The 17600-nt window shown below is 39.8% G+C and overlaps 1 protein-coding gene across 1 annotated transcript in view; it reads left to right on the top strand.

The window, feature by feature from the left end:
- npffr1l2 (neuropeptide FF receptor 1 like 2) overlaps positions 1 to 16107 on the top strand; it is a 103121-nt gene extending 87014 nt beyond the window's left edge. The window contains exons 3-4 of the mRNA XM_081611322.1: positions 3689 to 3788; positions 6930 to 16107. Of these exons, the coding sequence (XP_081467448.1) occupies positions 3689 to 3788; positions 6930 to 7932 (1103 nt within the window). The 3' untranslated portion in view covers positions 7933 to 16107. The remainder of the gene's footprint in view (positions 1 to 3688; positions 3789 to 6929) is intronic.
- The last annotated feature ends 1493 nt before the right edge of the window (positions 16108 to 17600 follow it).

Genomic DNA, 17600 nt, shown 5'->3' with positions numbered 1-17600 from the left:
AATGAAGAATACGATCCAACGCCTGGATAGCTTGGCAGTGGCAGAACAGCAGGAGTGTTTAGGATTTGGAATCAAGTTAAATATAACATGGTGTCACTCTTCAACTCTTCCACATTGTGTCACGCTACAACCAGAGAACAATGTCGTTGATCATTTTGTGATCGACTTCAGCAAAGCAGCGCATTATTTTAGTTTTTTTATAATAAAAATCTGCAAAGTGGGGTGAGGATTTGTATCATCACACACTGGATTGATACTTTGTAAATCCACTTTTGCCTGTGTTTAACATGCGTAGGTTTGTTGAGGTGTGTACGTCTACCAGCTTTATGTCCCCTCAGCATGATGCAGCCACAGCTACGCTTCACAGTGGGGGAGGCGTATTCAGGATGATGTAGTGACAGGTTTCTGTCACACAAAGTAGCTGCGTTTCCATTGCAAATGTGCATAAAACTTTGTTGATATTCTGCTAATGTCAAAAAAGAAAAAACATTTTAGCAATTGTGGTGTTTCCATTAAATAAGAAAATCACACATGAACAAGTTTGTTCACGTGATAAGTTATTAAAAAGCATGCCTCGCCACCATACTCCAACTACTTCCTGTCATCTTCTTCTTTGTGGTTTTTGCCAGTAGTAACATTTGACTGTTGGTCATGTGACTTGTGTGATGCAAAAAAAATTGTTTCCATTCCAGCTTTGAGAAAAAAAACCCGCCTCATCCAAGCGGCAAAACTTTTTAGCGAAAACAAGTTTTGTTTTTTTTTTTCAAAATTGGTGTGTTTTCATCAGGTTAATTTATTTTTGTATTTCCATTTTGTGCAATTTTAAGGTCAATCACCTGTTGACCATTAAACTGCGTAAATTGAAATTACAAAATAAGGTATGCTTTATGGAAACATGCCAGTTTGGAAAACACAAATTTTTCGAGAACAGTTTTTGAGAATTATTGCATCGAAATTTGTGTATTCTGCAAAATTGCAGAGGAAACACTTTTTTCCCCCTCCACACAAGTTTGCACACAGAAGCAATGACCTTATTTGTAGGCACTGACTCCTCCAGAGCTCTCTCAGCATCATTCCGTTCAACCAAAGTTGAGTTTGCCGTTCCATAGTGTTGAATCCTCTTCTGTAATATCACCAACTACAATTTCCAAAGACGCTGCATGAGAAGCCGCTCCAGAGTATGAGAGGTTTGTCGCGCCAACGCCTGAATAAGATGCCAACAAGTCGTCTGATGGCTGATGCGATGAGTGGTAGCGCTCTGTGAGAAGTTCACAGACCTGAATACAAATTTTTAAGAAAAAATATTGGAAATCTTGAATCGTTCTTCAACTTCACAATTATCTGCTACTTTTTTGGTGTAAAATCTCAATAAAATGCAATGAAATTTGTGATTTTAGTGGGAAATCTAATATAATCTAATGACTTCAGTGCTCTGATTCCTAGCAGCAGGTGTAGAATAATTGGCCAGGTGGAGAAAACGTAAGATGTAGAGGAAGAAATAAAAAAATAAATAAAAAATCTAATTATGAATGAATGTACTTGAATGAAAGACACGTTAAAAATGGTTTTATGAGAACCTTCCAAGGAAACACATTATTTCATCAGATAATCTGAATATATCCACTCAAGTTTGAGAAGGTGAACTTGAACACTGAACCACGTCAGAGCAACAGTTAAAAGTATATCTAATGACGCACGCATGCCTTCTTTTTACTACAAAAATATACACCTGTCATGTGTTCTACAACACATGACAAACAACAAGAACGCTTCAGATTTCGTCCCATTTAAGCACCCAAATTAAACAAATGACTCACAGCCAGGCCTCTTTTTGAATTCGATGACATTCTAAGGAGGTAATTAATCCTTTTGATTGGTGCGGCTCAGAACACGGACACTTTTAAAATGCGCGGGACGCCGCCCCTCAGGGTCCGGAATCAGACCCCTCTGCTGTACAAAGCCTATTAGCCTGGTCCTTAAAAAGGTGCAATTATGTGATTTTTTTCTACCACCTATTTAGTCACTTTAAGCTGTTCTTGAAAAACATTTTGTTTTGTTTCAGCCATGATTCACGGGTCTACAGGATTTTTGGATGCAATTATCACAATGAAATCACTACAGTTTATAAGCGTTGGAGTGAGTGCTACGCTAGAGGAAGAGCAATATCACTGAGACCACTGCTACCTCAGCCGTCCTCTGCAGGTAGCTGTGTGTGAAGAAGTGCTGGTTCCCTATTGAACGGTAATCTGATCTTCCCTGAGGTCAATGTCAATTCATGTACATTTTTCACAATGTGTCGGTGCTTCAGCATGGTTTCCCAAGATCTATTATAGATATTAGGCTGTGTTCACATGGACAGTATGTTGATAGAATTATTGTTTTTTTAAATCATCTGTAAATAAAGAGATTAAGTAAGATCCAAACTGCCAGAAATAAATCTTTCACCTCTACTGTTCTTAAAATATAAAGTCAGTGTCCAGTTACTGGTGCATGCCTGATGCAAAGGCTCGCTAACACCTTTCTCTGATCAAAACTCTGAAGGCCGAAGACCGCTGTCAGAAGGTTAATTGACAGTCAAAAGGGTGAAACTGAAACCAAGACAAATGATACAATAAATACATGAATATGTGCAGCATAGAATGCACTTCTACACTGAATTTCTGCCAAACATCATCCTAAATACATTTATAAATCTATGCTACCGACGCCATATTGGATAACCTCTCGAATCGCGTGAATTTGCACAACAAAGAAACTTATTGTACAGTCAAATAGCACATTAGTAAACTACATCTAGCACGGAAACAATCCCACAGAGTTACTCCCACAGTACATACCGGCAATGCAGCTATAAACGACAGATGTCTGCAGATATTCACTCCAATCGGACCTCACGGTACTGACGCCATACTGTCTGCCTGACTGCTACTGCTGTTCAATAAAGTTTTGTTTCAAATAACCAAAGGTTGCTGGGTTGAAATTCCTGTAAAGAACACATGAAAGTAGGCTTTTTCCCCATTTTGACCTCCATAAATGAACTTAGTTACTGAAAACATAATGTATAAAACTTCAAAACAGAACAGACAGACAAGATGACATCAGCAGTGAATTCACACCAGCCCTGTCTGGTTTGTTTGGGGAGGTATGAATGTGTAATCAACCTCTGATGCGGATAAAAAAAAAAAGCAAAATCTGGTCCGCCTGAAAACCTCGGCCTCTGTTTGGCTGAAATGAACTATGAAGCAGTGTGAATGCATATGTGACCACCAAGTGGACCAGAGACCGCTCCAAACACAGGAAGTGGACTACAGCTTGGGGCATCCTGGGTAAATACAACTAAAGCAAAAGCGCTAGAGGGAGAAATGACTAGTGGTTTTTTACCAACGACAAAAGAGAAGTCCTACAAGCGCTAAGATCTGACAACACTCCACTTTTTGTTTACATTTTGAGAAGAAGGTCGTTTCCTTCAGTGGCTTTTGTTGCAGCGCTACCTCAGGCGAGGGAGGGAACAGGTTTTTCAAAGGGTTTGGTAGGTTTGACACACAAAATACACCAGCTCAAAATATAACAAACATTGCAGTTTTGGTCCCCAATAGAACTGAGTCTACCCGATCATCAGGTGTGAAAATGCTTATTATTCTAATATTAAGCACATGTTCTTAATATTCTTTCTCTGTCTGACCTTTAGGGTGGCCCTTCTCCAACACAGTGTGCAAGATGAGTGGGTTTGTGCAGGGCGTGTCCGTGTCGGCCTCGGTCTTCACCCTGGTAGCGATAGCCATTGAAAGGTGAGTTTGACAGGTGACTGGAATCTCACAGGACAATAATTTAATTCAACTGTAATAATTAAATGGAACTGTGACTCTGCCAATCTAATTTCCTGAAAAGTTGGATGAGATAGTTTCAGATTAGTTCAGATTAGTCGCATTAACTATTTGAGACTCAAATAGTAGACTGAAGTAATTTTTGAGGTTGTGAAAAATGGCTATAGATAGTCACCAACCGGCCTGAAGCCCTGCAAGGATAAGAGGACAGAAGCAATGCATGGGTGGATTTTTTAACAAAACATTCTCCTTGATCTGTGCTTTTGTATTTTTATTTTATTTATTTATTTTGTGGGCTTTGATGGTATTTTCAGAATTTTTTATTCAAATAGAGTAATTGTGGCACAAATAATTGAAGACGTTAAGCCAGACTTTGCTGGATGTTCCTTGTTAAAACAGTTTTCTTCTCCACGGTCGTTACATGCATCCTCAATGTGAGGGGTTGCAGGAAAATCCTAGACTGAACGTACTTAGTGGAGTTTTCTTAAATATAAACCTTTTTTTTAACCTATTGGTATAGTAAACTGAACAAGCCACCTGTAATTGCTTAATTTTTTTGTTCATATAAAATAGAGGAATTATGTTTTAATATCGTCCTCATTTGTGCATTTCTGCATGGATTTTAAAGGCGGTTAAATAGGCCACCGAAAAATCTGCTAATTAAGTATCATCGCATGTCGGTCCAACTCATTTAGCAAAAATATTTTGTTAGGTCTTAGGAAGCTGGTTAAAGCTGCAGTATGTAAATTTTATTAAAAAATATATATTTTCTACATATTTGTTGAAATATATGTCATGACAGTTTGGTATGAGACAGATAATCTGTGAGAAACAATGAACCTCTTCGCCTTCTCCCAGTGGTATCTAGAAACAACCAATCAGAGGAGGTGGGTCTTGTTTAAACTGTTTAAACTTTACCTTTAATAACATAAAGATTCCTAATTTTTAAAGTCCAATCAGTAATACTTTTATAACAAATTTATATCAGTAATGATTTCTTGGTTAATGTCAAGTTGTCATAACAAAGACATTTTGAATAATGTCAACTTTGTATTAAAAGTGTCATAATTTATCAAATGACGCTTTATGACAACAGTCATAAATATTCATGGAGGCTTATTCATGTTCATGACAGATGTTATGTCATGTTTATGACAGTATTATGACAGTCTTATTCACCCCCTTCAAATAAAGTGTTCCCACATATCTTAGCACAAAAAAAGGCCAAAACCAGAACTACTATGGGATAACAGTGACCTTTCAAGTCTGAGCTGACAGTGTTTTAGAAACTGTCAATGCATTATTATCAATATCAGACTCTGAATCCAAGAAAAAAACCTGTAATTCATCACAACTCTCCCACATCCACATATACGAAATCTGTGCCAAAAATCCAAATATAGATGCAGCAAATATTATGTTTCTTCATCCAGAATTTGGAGAAACACATTATACAGTATTCTCAGAGTCATGCCCTCTATTTGCCAGGGGTCAAAGCTGATCCATCTTCTGTAGTAAGGAACTTAGATTTCCCCTGACGATTGAAAGAGAAAGCTTGTGATTCCTCCTCCTTGCTCTTCACACATCCATCATGTCTCCACTTCTGCCGGGATGTAGAGTTGTAATCAAGGCAGGTGTGGAAATTTGGTGACCCAAAGCTGCTGCCTCTCAGTGTAAACCGGGCCCCTTATTATCGCCATGGGAACTCTCCTTAAGAGATGTAAAGCAAACTGTAGCTCAACAAAAAGTCAAACATTGTAAATCATTATTTCAAGCCAAAAAAAGAGAGAAAATATTAGAAATGTTACTGTGGAATAGCATCCAATGACCATACTTTAGAGAAATCTATGATAAATAAGAAAACCAGCAAACTTTTTAGACAGGTCGCATCATCACCTTCCTAAAATAATAATAATAAAAAAATTAACACCTCTCTCTTTCCAAAAGATGTTTTTTAGGCAAAAAAAATACTTTTGTTAAAAAATGACTGGACATTATTTAGGAAGGTGAGGACATTAACCATTTATACAGGGGTTGCAAAGAAGGGGGCACCGATTTCAATTTCCTAGCCAATTACTGAGCTTCAAAAAACCTGATTGCCGATATTGAGTTTTCCTTGAAAAGTTACTAAATTGGCAACACTGAGTTGACTTTTGTTAACTGAGCACATTCAGATGTGGCCTGGTGGGCAGGTCTGTTAGTCAACCCTCCTCAGTGGTTGGTTTTCAGACCCTTGCAGAGGAAGATAAAATCTGTTTCTCGTGTTAGAACCAGCTGATCACAGATCACCCAAAAGGAAGAAAATCTATGCTGATTTTTCAGTGGCCCCTTGTCACAAACTTAAATCCTAGAGGAACGAGTTCAGATGTGTCTCTGCTTCATCACACCAGACTCCAAAAATGACCATATTAGCAAGAGTTTGTGGAGCTCAACTACTTGGTAAGGAAGTAATTTTTCCTTTAGACTCAGGTGTGCAGAACCAGAGGCACAAATAAAACTTGAAAGACCGGACCAGAGTTTTACCCATCCAGCCATTATCCAGCTCACCGGGCCAACACAGAGACAGACCGGACAAACAACCATGCTCAAACTCACACCCCAGGACAATTTAAAGACCAATTAACCTAACAGTCATTTGTTGGGGCTGTGGGAGGAAGATGGAGAACCCACACATGCAGAAGGAGAACAAGTAAACTCCAGGCAGAACGATCCAAGACAGGGATTCAAACCCAGGACCTTCTTAGTGCAAGGCAACCGTCCTATCAGCTGCGCCATTGGTTAATCAACAAATGATCTATGAACATATCAGTTGCAATTTGGTTCCAAAATGTGAATGCAAGTTGGAGACATTTCGAGAAAAGTCACAAATCTTTCAGGGAATGGGTTTCTGCAGATGAGGACAGTCCTGATATAGCAGAACTCTTGTTGTGGATAAGCAGGAAGACATTTGGATCATGAATGTACAGAGAGGGAGTGCATACATTAAAGTCTTGTACAAATACAACATTGACTGTAGTTCAGTATTTAACTCTTTTTCCCTAACCTCCCATATTCTTGTGTCCTCACTAATTAGCAGCATTGCTCTTCTCTGACTCTCCACTGTAGGTTCCGTTGCATTGTGTATCCTCTCCAGCCCAAGCTGACTCTGCTCGTTGCCAAGGTAGCCATTGTGTCCATCTGGGTGTTAGCCGTGGCTATTATGTGTCCCGCGGCAATAGCACTGACTGTGGAGAAAGTCCCTTTCCATTACATGGTCTACAATGATGACTTCAATCACACGCTGCCCCTTTACACCTGCTACGAAAACTTTGCCAATCCCCACATGAGAAAGGTCTACACGGCGGTTCTGTTCGCCCACATCTACCTGGTTCCCCTCACCATCATCACGCTGATGTACGTGAGCATCGGCGTCAAACTCTGCTCCTCCGCAGTCGCGAACCGAGAGCCCCAGTTGGGCAACATCACGGTCCAGGCGGGAGGCAGAAGACACGCTCAGCAAGTGGTATCCCAGAAAAAGATCAAGGTCATAAAGATGCTCATCGTGGTGGCGTTGCTGTTCATGCTGTCTTGGTTGCCCCTCTGGACCCTCATGATGATGGCGGACTATGGTGGACTGGACAGGAACCAGCTGGACCTCCTCACCAGCTACATCTTCCCCTTCGCCCACTGGTTGGCCTTCTCAAACTCTAGCGTCAATCCCATCGTCTACGGCTACTACAATAAGAACTTCAAGAGGGGCTTTCAGGCCGTGTGCAAGACGAGGCCCTTCTGCTGCGTCGCCCGGCTGCAGTGCAGAATGCCTCGATGGGGACAGAGAGGAAGATCTGCGCAAGCGCTGTCAGAGGGGACCGAACTGAGGGACGGCAGCAACAACCACAGCAACTTTCTGTTGGGACTAAGAAACCGCGTCCACAATGACAACAAACTGAGCGAAACGCCAGAAATAAACAGGAGCTCGAGAATGGGGTGCATGGTGGTCCACAAAGGCAGAAGTCTCTCTGATCAGGGGATAGAAATGGTAGCCATACATAAGAAAAGCAGTAATGACGAAGGCTCTGAGAAGGTCAGTTCACTAGCAGTTTCAGTGTATCAGGCCTGGGATAACTGAGGAATACCTGGAATAAAATATGAACCAAACAAAGCCATAACAGGGTGCATTGGTAAAGACATCGGCATTATTAGAAGGATTCTCACTCAAAGCCCACAAACCTTGGATCGAGTCTAAACATTCCAGCTAAAGCTGCAGTATGTAACTTTTAAAAATATATGCTTTTTACATATTTGTTAAAAGTTTAAGACAGATAATATGTGAAAAAACTGAACTCCTCTGGCTTCTTAGTTCTCTGTGGTAACTACAGAAATACAACGCTCAATGAGAAACAACCAATCAGAGCCAGAAGGAGGGTCTGATGGTGCGTTCACACCAAATTTGTTTTGAGCATCAGGCGCATCTGGTTTACATTTAAAGTCTATGTGTAGGCGAGTCGAGGGTCTTTGCGGCTCGTTTCGAGCATCTAGCGATTTGAACCGTTTTGAGCGTTTTGACCTATCCAACATGTCCGACGCTCCACATAGACTTTGAATGTAAACCAGACGCGCCTGGCGCACTAAACACGTTGGGCGCGAATGCACCAAAAGTACACATGCGTCAAACTTGAAGCGTCAGGCGCGTTTGGTGTGAACGCGCCATTAGTGCTGTCTATCAGTTTTAACAAATATTTTTGTAAAAGTTACATCTTTAAGTCGTTTCAGCTGATTACTGCATCTTTGCATGCATGGTGAAATTAAGCGGTAAAATACTCCATTGTAAGCATATACCTGTAGAAGAATGCAATCTTGACTAGAACCCAGATCAAACTATGATCAAACTAGATGTATGAGGAATCAACAAGGCGACTGTTCGGAGCCTGAAATCATCAACTACTTCAAATGGAAACACAAACTAAACATACATTTATGTAGTTCTGAGATATTCTTAGCTGCCATATTGTCAAGTACAATATGGCTATGGCTAAGTACATATTGTCAAGTTTCAGCTTGGCTACGAAGAGCCTTCAAGAAGAACCGCAGAACCTTTGAGGCTCTTGAACGAAAGAAATTTTAAAGAAAATGTGCACATATTAAACATTACACAACCTGTCCCCCAGGCTGCTTAATGGACACAAAATGACTAATAAAAGCATTAAAGGTGACCTTAAGATGCACTGAAGTCGGTGCAAAAAGAGCCTCATCGCTCTGCCACTATCCTTTGTATCAAATAATTCTCCCACTCCATTCATGTATATTAAAGATCGGCATCAGCCTGAAACTGTACATTATGAAAACGGAGCATTTGCATTCTCATTTCAGCTGCCATGCCTTCCTTTCTTCTCTGACAGCTGTGTTACATTCATTTCATTTTATTTTTAACCCGTACGTTAAGCTCAGCTTGTTCTCTCTCGTGAAACTATGTCAGATACTGTAACATAAAACAGCTAGCATTCACTGAAAAATGTGCCTTTAAAGAAAATAACACTACCTCTGTTTGTAAATGCACAAAAGTCAGTGAAAACTCTGCTTTCATACACAATCAAGAACTCAAAAAAAAAAAAGAAAAACTTGTTAGTCGACTACCTCAACTCACACCAGGGTAATTTGAGTATAAACTCAACCATCAAGCTAATTTAGCACCACCAACTTCAATTTTTGAAATAAAAAAAAAAAAGTTCAATTGAAAATGAATCAGAAAATCCTTGCTGTTCATAAGAACTTTACATAATGTAATGTTACATAAGCCTCCACCGTAACTCTGAGCTGCTCTAACTTAAACAAAGCTTCAATCCCAAAATAAGATAAACTTAATCTCATTTAAATAGCAAAAAACATTGCTTTGGGTTTAATAAATATCGTTCTATTGTTACTGCTGTCCCTTAAGAAGTTTTATACAAGTAATTCAGTGCTAAACTGGAGTAAGTGATCTGCAGTATGAATACATGTAAGAATCTGTACCGCGAACGTTGACATGTTGTTGCAGTCTGGATGCAGTGACTGCCTTTGGAGCCAGCTGCACTCCTTAGAGTTCACCCTTTCAGTTGAATAAGTTAGCTAATATTTATTTGACCACTGGGGGGCAGTGGTCACAGCTTGTGTGTGTGTAGAGTATCGAACTTTAATCGCTAGATCGGGGGTCCCTAAACTTTTTCCTGTGAGGGCCACATAACTTTTCCCTTCTCTGGTGGGGGGCCGGAGTCAGTTTGTAACAGAAAAAGTGACGATTGCAGGAGTGCCTAAATGTAAAAATGTATTGTTTTCCAGAAAGCACAATCAAATAACCCTCTCTGGGTTCTTCACAGAAAAAATTCAGGAAGGATTATAGTCCGTATTTTCTGAACTATGAGCCGCACTGGACTATAAGTCACAACCCCAAAGTTTTTTTTAAAACCAGTATACATACACATATAAGCTGCAGATATCTCTGCCGCTCCAGGTTTTCCACAATGATGCAGCAGCAGCAGGGGGGGGCGGACACCCAAAATTTGAGTCATGACAGGTCAATTGAATATCACATTTATTATGGTTGAAAAAGAAAAAGTTGCCAAGTTCCGAACGGTAAATGTAACAGTAAAAGTGCTGATCCTTCGTGTCCTGGCATGTGCTAAATGAAAATAGGCGCCTTCTTCTTCTTCTTCAGATTCAACAGCAGCTTGCATCCATTATTGTTGCACTACTGCCATTTACTGGATCCTAATATCTATACCTCAAATTCTCATAATGATCCCAGTATTATAAAAAAAAAAAAAAAAACGAAAAATCTTCTTTTTTCCCCTCAATGCTATTTAACTGATCAACAACATTCTCAAATTTCAATTCCCTATTAAAACCTAATTCTGTTTTAATGGCCGCTTTCTTCTTTTATTTCCAATTTTGACTTCCAATGATTCACTTCCTGCTAAAGAGCCCCCTGGTGGTTGAAGAAAAATCCACATATAAACGGCTTATAGTCCGGAAAATACAGTATATGAAAAAAAATCTGAATGCTCTCTGGTATTGTTCAGGGGGCTGAATCAAATGTGGAGGCGGGCCAGATCCGGCCCGCGGGCCGTAGTTTGGGGACCCCTGCCCTATATGGTCGAAAGACAGAAAGAAGGAAAGAAAAAAGTCAAGAAAGAAAGAAAAATAAAAAAATAAAGAAAGAAAGTAATGTCATCAGTCTGTAAATTTACTGTAAATTTCACACCGTACCAAAACTCCCACAAAATACTAAACAGTGGTGGATCATCAGCAGCAGAAATACCATTGACCAGATAATTGCGCGAAATTAGCTTAACCGAAACACGGCACATTTAAAAAAACTGATTTTTCGATTACAAATTTTGCTGCTAAGATGGGTTTTCTTTGGCCTTATCAAAATTTGTTTATTTTGCAAAATAAACAATGATTTGTGGTTTCTTGACAAAGTCATAACACAGCAGAGGGGAAATCTATTGACTGAAAGAAACATTTTGAGTGATTTCACTATGCCGTGGTCTGTTTGTAGAAAACCAAAGCCATACAGATTGTTAGAGCCAGTTGAGAGCCAGCTCTGGTTTGGCAGTGGAACTGCACTGGTGGTAGGAAAAAGCTGTTAAAATGAAGGAGAATAAAGATTCAGTGACATTGTTCTTAATTTGACTTTTCATCCTACTGTTTTGTGTGAGAATCAGCAGAGAGCAGAGAAAAGGATTAAGTTGAACCCTATTTTACCCAAGTATGGAAAAAGGAATCTCTCTAAACTAGCTGTCACATAAACTTTGCAAAGATTTAAGGTGTGAGACCTAAAAACCTAAAAAAGTTCTTGGACACATGACAGAAAATGAGTAAAAAAAAAAAAAAAACGAACCAAGTACTGCAGTAAGAGAGAGAAAATATGAGCTGAAGCCAACATAAAGTTCAATTTATAAGACATTTAAACAATACAGCTTACCAGGTGTTACCTAATTTAATGTTCTTGCTTGTTCTAATGCAAATGTGCTCTGATGCATGAATAAACTAACTGTACATTTGGATAATATGCAAATTGCTGTGTAAAATTAGAAAGCTTCATAACGATTAATGATGAATAACTCGAGCTTATTCAAGTGCAACTTTATTACAATAAGCATACTAAAAGGCAGTCTAAACTGATAATCATGATTACTTGCTGCTTAAGAATATTTTTCTTAGAACCTGGATGGATTTAGACCGTATTTATGTTTCAGCTGACAAATTTGCACTAAAATGGTTCTTACTGTGAAGATGTAAACAACCACAGCCCGGCACACCAAGAGACTCACACTTTAACAGCAGAATTTACACGAGCCAAAAATAATTAAATAAAAATAAATAAAAAAATCCTCCCAGTTAACTGACAGGGCTGCTTGAAGTCATGGTAAACGGTTGGAACGGTGTCACATTTTTTGGTTTTGGGCTGAATTCCAGCTGTCCAAGAACTCTAAAGTGTAAAACTTCTCCATGGAAGTTGTCAGCTTCTATTTACTTCAGTTCGCTGAACCCAGCTTTCAGGTAGTCGAAGTTGGTTCCCTTGATGACGGCGGCAGAACATCCAGGCTGTCTGAAACTGCTCAGCTCAGACTGGAAGCATTGCTGTGCAGACTTGCAGAGGAATTTCTCAGCTGTGCACAAAGTCTTAGCAGACAAAATGGATCAGCACCGTATGGATGTACCAGCACTGTAGACAACCGACATGACATTTGGGTAAATCCAATATACATTGCTCACAAAATGTTAGAAATGTTCTGCTTTCAGGTGAAATTTGAATCTAAGATTATACAACAACCTTTACAGGTGACCTTAACGTGACCTAAACAATCAATTGTTTAGAGATGGGACAGCAAGTTTTTGCACAACTTGATGTTCTTTAACAAGGAGTCGAACAACAAAATTCACAACAGGTGAATGGTTGATCCATTGATCAACCAACACACTTCCTAGTTCAATCAGAATTGGTATTTAAAGAGTCCTCCTTATCACACTTTTCACATTTTGACATCTTAAGACCAACACGTCACCTAACAACTGGTCAACAGTACTCAGGATTTGAACAGGATGTTTCCTAGATGGAAGTGGCCACTTTAGAGTATGTCATCAGAAAGACTGGAATAGTCACAGGAAGGCATAGAAGTGAAAGTCCGTTGGCCAGACTTCACGCTGATGGCCGCTTTATTGCATAGTGTCCTGCCGAACCACATTTAAAGAAGGTGAGAGGCTCCCAGATGCCACATCAGACCATTCGAAACTGTTTACATCTGTGTGCTAGATGACCTGTATGGGTATCAGACCACCAGGCACAGGCGTCATCGACTTGCATGGGCCAGAGAATTTACACTGGCCTCAGTACTGCTCTCTGATGAAAGTCGATTTATGTTGAGCAGAAATTATGGCTGCCAATGATGTTGGACTTGTCAATGAGAGTGCTAAGGATCAGCCACTGTTTTTGTCAGATGAGCCTTTGGTGATGGTGTTGGTAAAAAGCGGGCAGGTGTGTCTAGTCAATACAGAACTCCCCTGTCGAAGTAACAGTGACAAGCCAGTACTACCTGAATATCACTATAAATCCGGTCATCGTACCCCCGCATGAACAACACAGGCCTAATTTTCTCTTCATGGACCACAACGCTGCGGCTCATTGAGGTTACATCATTAGGGACGCCTATTGGGGACTGGAGTACCTCAAATTATGTGGTCTGCACTTTCTCAGACCTGAGTCATCATGTAGATGATCAGAACTCTCTACCCCAGAACCCCAATGACTTGAAAGACATGCCTCAAGAAGAGTAGGATGCCATGCCTGAACAGACAATAAGTCAACTTGTGAACATCATGAGACATCGCTGCCAACCTGGAAATAATGCTCCAGGGCATCAAATCCATAATATTTTTTGTTGTAGCATGCCTACCACTGTTATGTTGCAATCATCATTGCATGCATCTCCATTTATGCCATACTTTTATAATATAACATCAAAGGAACATGGGCTTTTTATGGTTTCTATGCATTTTACCCAAAAGTCGGGTATGCCTAACTTTTTGTGAGTAGTATATGTTTGCATTACCACAGGCAGAGTGAAAATAGACGTTAAATTAGGACATCAACATCCCCATAAAGCTGAGCGCAGTAGAAGTATGAAACCCTTCAATCAATGTGATGAATGGAAAACTACTGATCTCAACTCATCTTTAGATAGAGTTCCTCTTACCATCATGTGAGCCCCCAGCCTTTCTCACAGAACCCAACATGAACTATGCACCTCAAAGTGGTTTTCCCAAATCATGACACAGGGTTAAACCCATGGCCCGTTGAACAGCCCAAGGCCTGTGTGGTGTTAAGCAGTTAGTCATGTGTTGATGTGGCTTAGTGTTGGTTAGCCATAAACTTAAAGCCTGATTCTTAATTATAAATGCTTTGGTAATCTGGCTGTGCCTTGTTGTGTTCCCAAAATGAACAGGGATAAAGTGCATTGAAAAAAAAACAAAAAAAATACACGAAACTGAACAAATGTGAAGCATGATGACATTACCTTTATTGCAAACTCTGAGCAGATGTGATTACTGTAAAAATGGTATGTTTCTAGTTCTATGTTTTTATCATAAAGATGATTGTAAAAGTGAATAAGGTGGATAAGCACAATATGTAAAAGTTCTGAGTGGAGAAATGTCGACCATTAAACCTTATTGCTTTTTTTCTCCAAATAGTGCAAAGAGACACAAATGTGAGGTGTGCGAAACAGACGACTGGAACGTAACACAACAGACTAAAAGTCACATTAGAGAATCATCTTTTACAGGCATGATTGTGATTATTTATTGTGGTTATGCTCTTTCATTTTTTGTCTTATTTAATCATTTATTTGATTATATATCATTTTTTATATATTTTTTACATTTTTGGGAGATAGACTAAGCATAAATTAGACTCACTTATTCTTATAAAATTGCAAAACAACAGCGATTAGACCATTAGCTCTGGAAGTTTGAAGTAAAATTTTACACAATTTTAGTTTATCCAATAAATGACTTTAACAGGTCAGGAACAAATCAGACTTTTAGCATCCATCTAATATGTCGATCCTCTCAAAGGAACATTTGTCGCTAGAACTCTGCTGCTGTACAGTTGGCATTTCTCAGATGAAGTAAGCTAACATGCAAAAAAGCAGTTTATGTTTATGCATTTCTATGTGAGTTAGGGGGGAAAGACCAGCGCTGTGTGTGACACACGGGGGGGAAAGACCAGCGCTGTGTGTGACACACGATGCGAAATATCAGCAAAATTAGCTCCCTGTTCCTCACGATGCCGCTTGTTCACTAACATTCTTTAACAAAACCTATTCAGGGGTAGAAAAGTAAAGAGCAATGACTATTAAAAAGACTGCAAAATATTTTTGATTTTTAGTTGTGAAAAAAACTGATTCTTTTTTGTTTACCTCGACAATAATGTCAATTCTTTGATTTTTGGTTGTGTCCTGTACAATTCCAGTGAGGCGCATCAAAGTCGTCATGTGACAAAACGTGGAAAAGTCGTAGGGATGGGAAAACATTTGCAAGTCTCAGTCATGTTGAGGTCAAAATGGTGATTTTGTTGGTTCGCAGTGGTGCACAGTTTGTTGTCGAATGGTGACTAATGTGGGGTTAATATTTCCAGGTCATGTCTGTCTTCATTAGCAGAATAATTTTCTATCAAAGCACAGAACAGACCTGTGACATCGTCATCGTTCGAGTCAGCTCACTGTCGGCACAATGTGACAAAACGTCTGTCTGTATTTTTAAACCAACGTGTTACTTACTCCAGTGTCATAGACAGAGAATGTTTAAGCCACAGTGGGCTTCGGTTTTGTTATCACTGTTGAACTTTTTTGTGAATGTATTACAGATGTCAAAAAGAAAGAAAAAAAAAGGCCCGTATGATTTATTTTTCCCCTCCGGTGAGTCAGTGTTCCCTGATGAAAAAAGCAAGTTTCAGTCCGTGTCTGTGGCTTGCAATGCAAACTTTGAGCAGTGTGTGCTGTGGTTCTCTGAGCTTTCTTGTGTTGTGAAACCTGTGTTGTGAAGCTCTCAGCTGCTCTTCGTATTTGTCTCAAACGATTCAAACCCACGTGGCTCTTCTTAGTGTTACTTGTGTTGCTGAGTTTCTGACGCCAACAACCTCTTTTTGTTCATGTTTGAGGTCTTTTTGCTTATTAATTTATTCATTTATTTGCTTTAATGACAAATGCATCGATGAACAAATGTTTGACAAGCTGCACCTCAAATAAACCAGCGATATTCACTTTGACTCTGTGATTTTTTTATTTAATTTTTATTTAAGATTTTTAAGCAGAAAAAAATGCACACATTTTACTGAGGGGCGTGGCCTACAACCACTAAGCCCTGACGCTGTGGCTTTTATTTATTTATTTTTTTTACATTTTGCGTAGAAGAAAGTTGTGCTCTGTGTCTTCTTCAGAGGTTTTTGTATTATTTACTTCAGTGGTTCTTGGTGCAGCTGCACAGTGGCGCAGTTGGTAGAGCTGTTGCCTTGCAGCAAGAAGGTTCTGGGTTCGATTCCCGGCCCCGGTCTTTCTGCATGGAGTTTGCATGTTCTCCCTGTGCATGCGTGGGTTTTCTCCGGGTACTCCGGTTTCCTCTCACAGTCCAAAAACATGACCGTCAGGTTAACTGGCCTCTCCAAATTGTCCCTAGGTGTGAGTGTGTGTGTGCATGGTTGTTTGTCCTGTGTGTCTCTGTGTTGCCCTGCGACAGACTGGCGACCTGTCCAGGGTGACCCCGCCTCTCGCCCGGAACGTTAGCTGGAGATAGGCACCAGTAACCCTCCTGACCCCACTAAGGGACAAGGGTGTAAAGAAAATGGATGGATGGATGGTTCTTGGTGCAGCGCCCCCACGGGCGAGGAGAGGGAACAGTTTGGTTTGTGTTAAAACAGTGCTTCGTGAAAGTGAACCACACCGGATGAAAATCTAATAAATATTGCAATTCTGGTCCCAAGTTGAACCAAGTCTGCCAGACTATCAGGTGTGAGAACACCCACTCTGATTAGCTTAATCATAAATATACCCGTCTCCTACATCCCGATGTCACAGACAGGTTGAAGGAAGTGATTGTTACAAGTCTCAAGACTGGACAATAGATCAATAACAATACATATCGCGATAGTATATCAATATCAATAGACAGATGTAATTTGATCAACAGATATTTAATCATAACCTGTTGATATAAATATCAACAGGATATTGATATCGTGATACATTTTTCAGCCACATCGTCCAGCTCTAATAAACCTCACAATAGAAGCCCTGTTAGCTGTTTCAGATACCCAGACGACTTTGAATTCATCCTATTCCATTCAAAGTGACAAAAATCTAATCCTACCCACACACATGATCACTTTTCTTCTCTTTTTTAAAAAAAAATCAAAATCTGTTGCTATATGAAGTGCAAAATATGTTCAAAAATAAATTTAAAAAACAATATTTCTGGCAACAACACACCCCCAACATGACTGCGTTTCCTTCTGCATTGTTATGCGCTAAAAGATTTCCCACCTGGACCGCACATAAGTGGGCTTAGCTCCAGCACCTTTCTCCTTTTTGAGTCAGGCAGCTGCAACAGCAGCCGGATGCATATATGTTTGGATCTGCATAAATAAACAAGGTCATGTCTGTGGCAGCATGCAGTATGTCCCTTCAAACCATGTGTACTGTATATATCTTTCAGCAATAATGACGCCTTCACAGATGTTCAGGTTAGTCATGCGGATTGCGC

This window comes from Poecilia reticulata, chromosome 9, assembly GCF_904066995.2.
Source record: "Poecilia reticulata chromosome 9, P_reticulata-male-v2, whole genome shotgun sequence".
Classification (NCBI taxonomy): Eukaryota; Metazoa; Chordata; class Actinopteri; order Cyprinodontiformes; family Poeciliidae; genus Poecilia; species Poecilia reticulata.
Note: the sequence above shows the minus strand (reverse complement) of the source record. Positions and strands in the feature narration are given on the sequence as shown.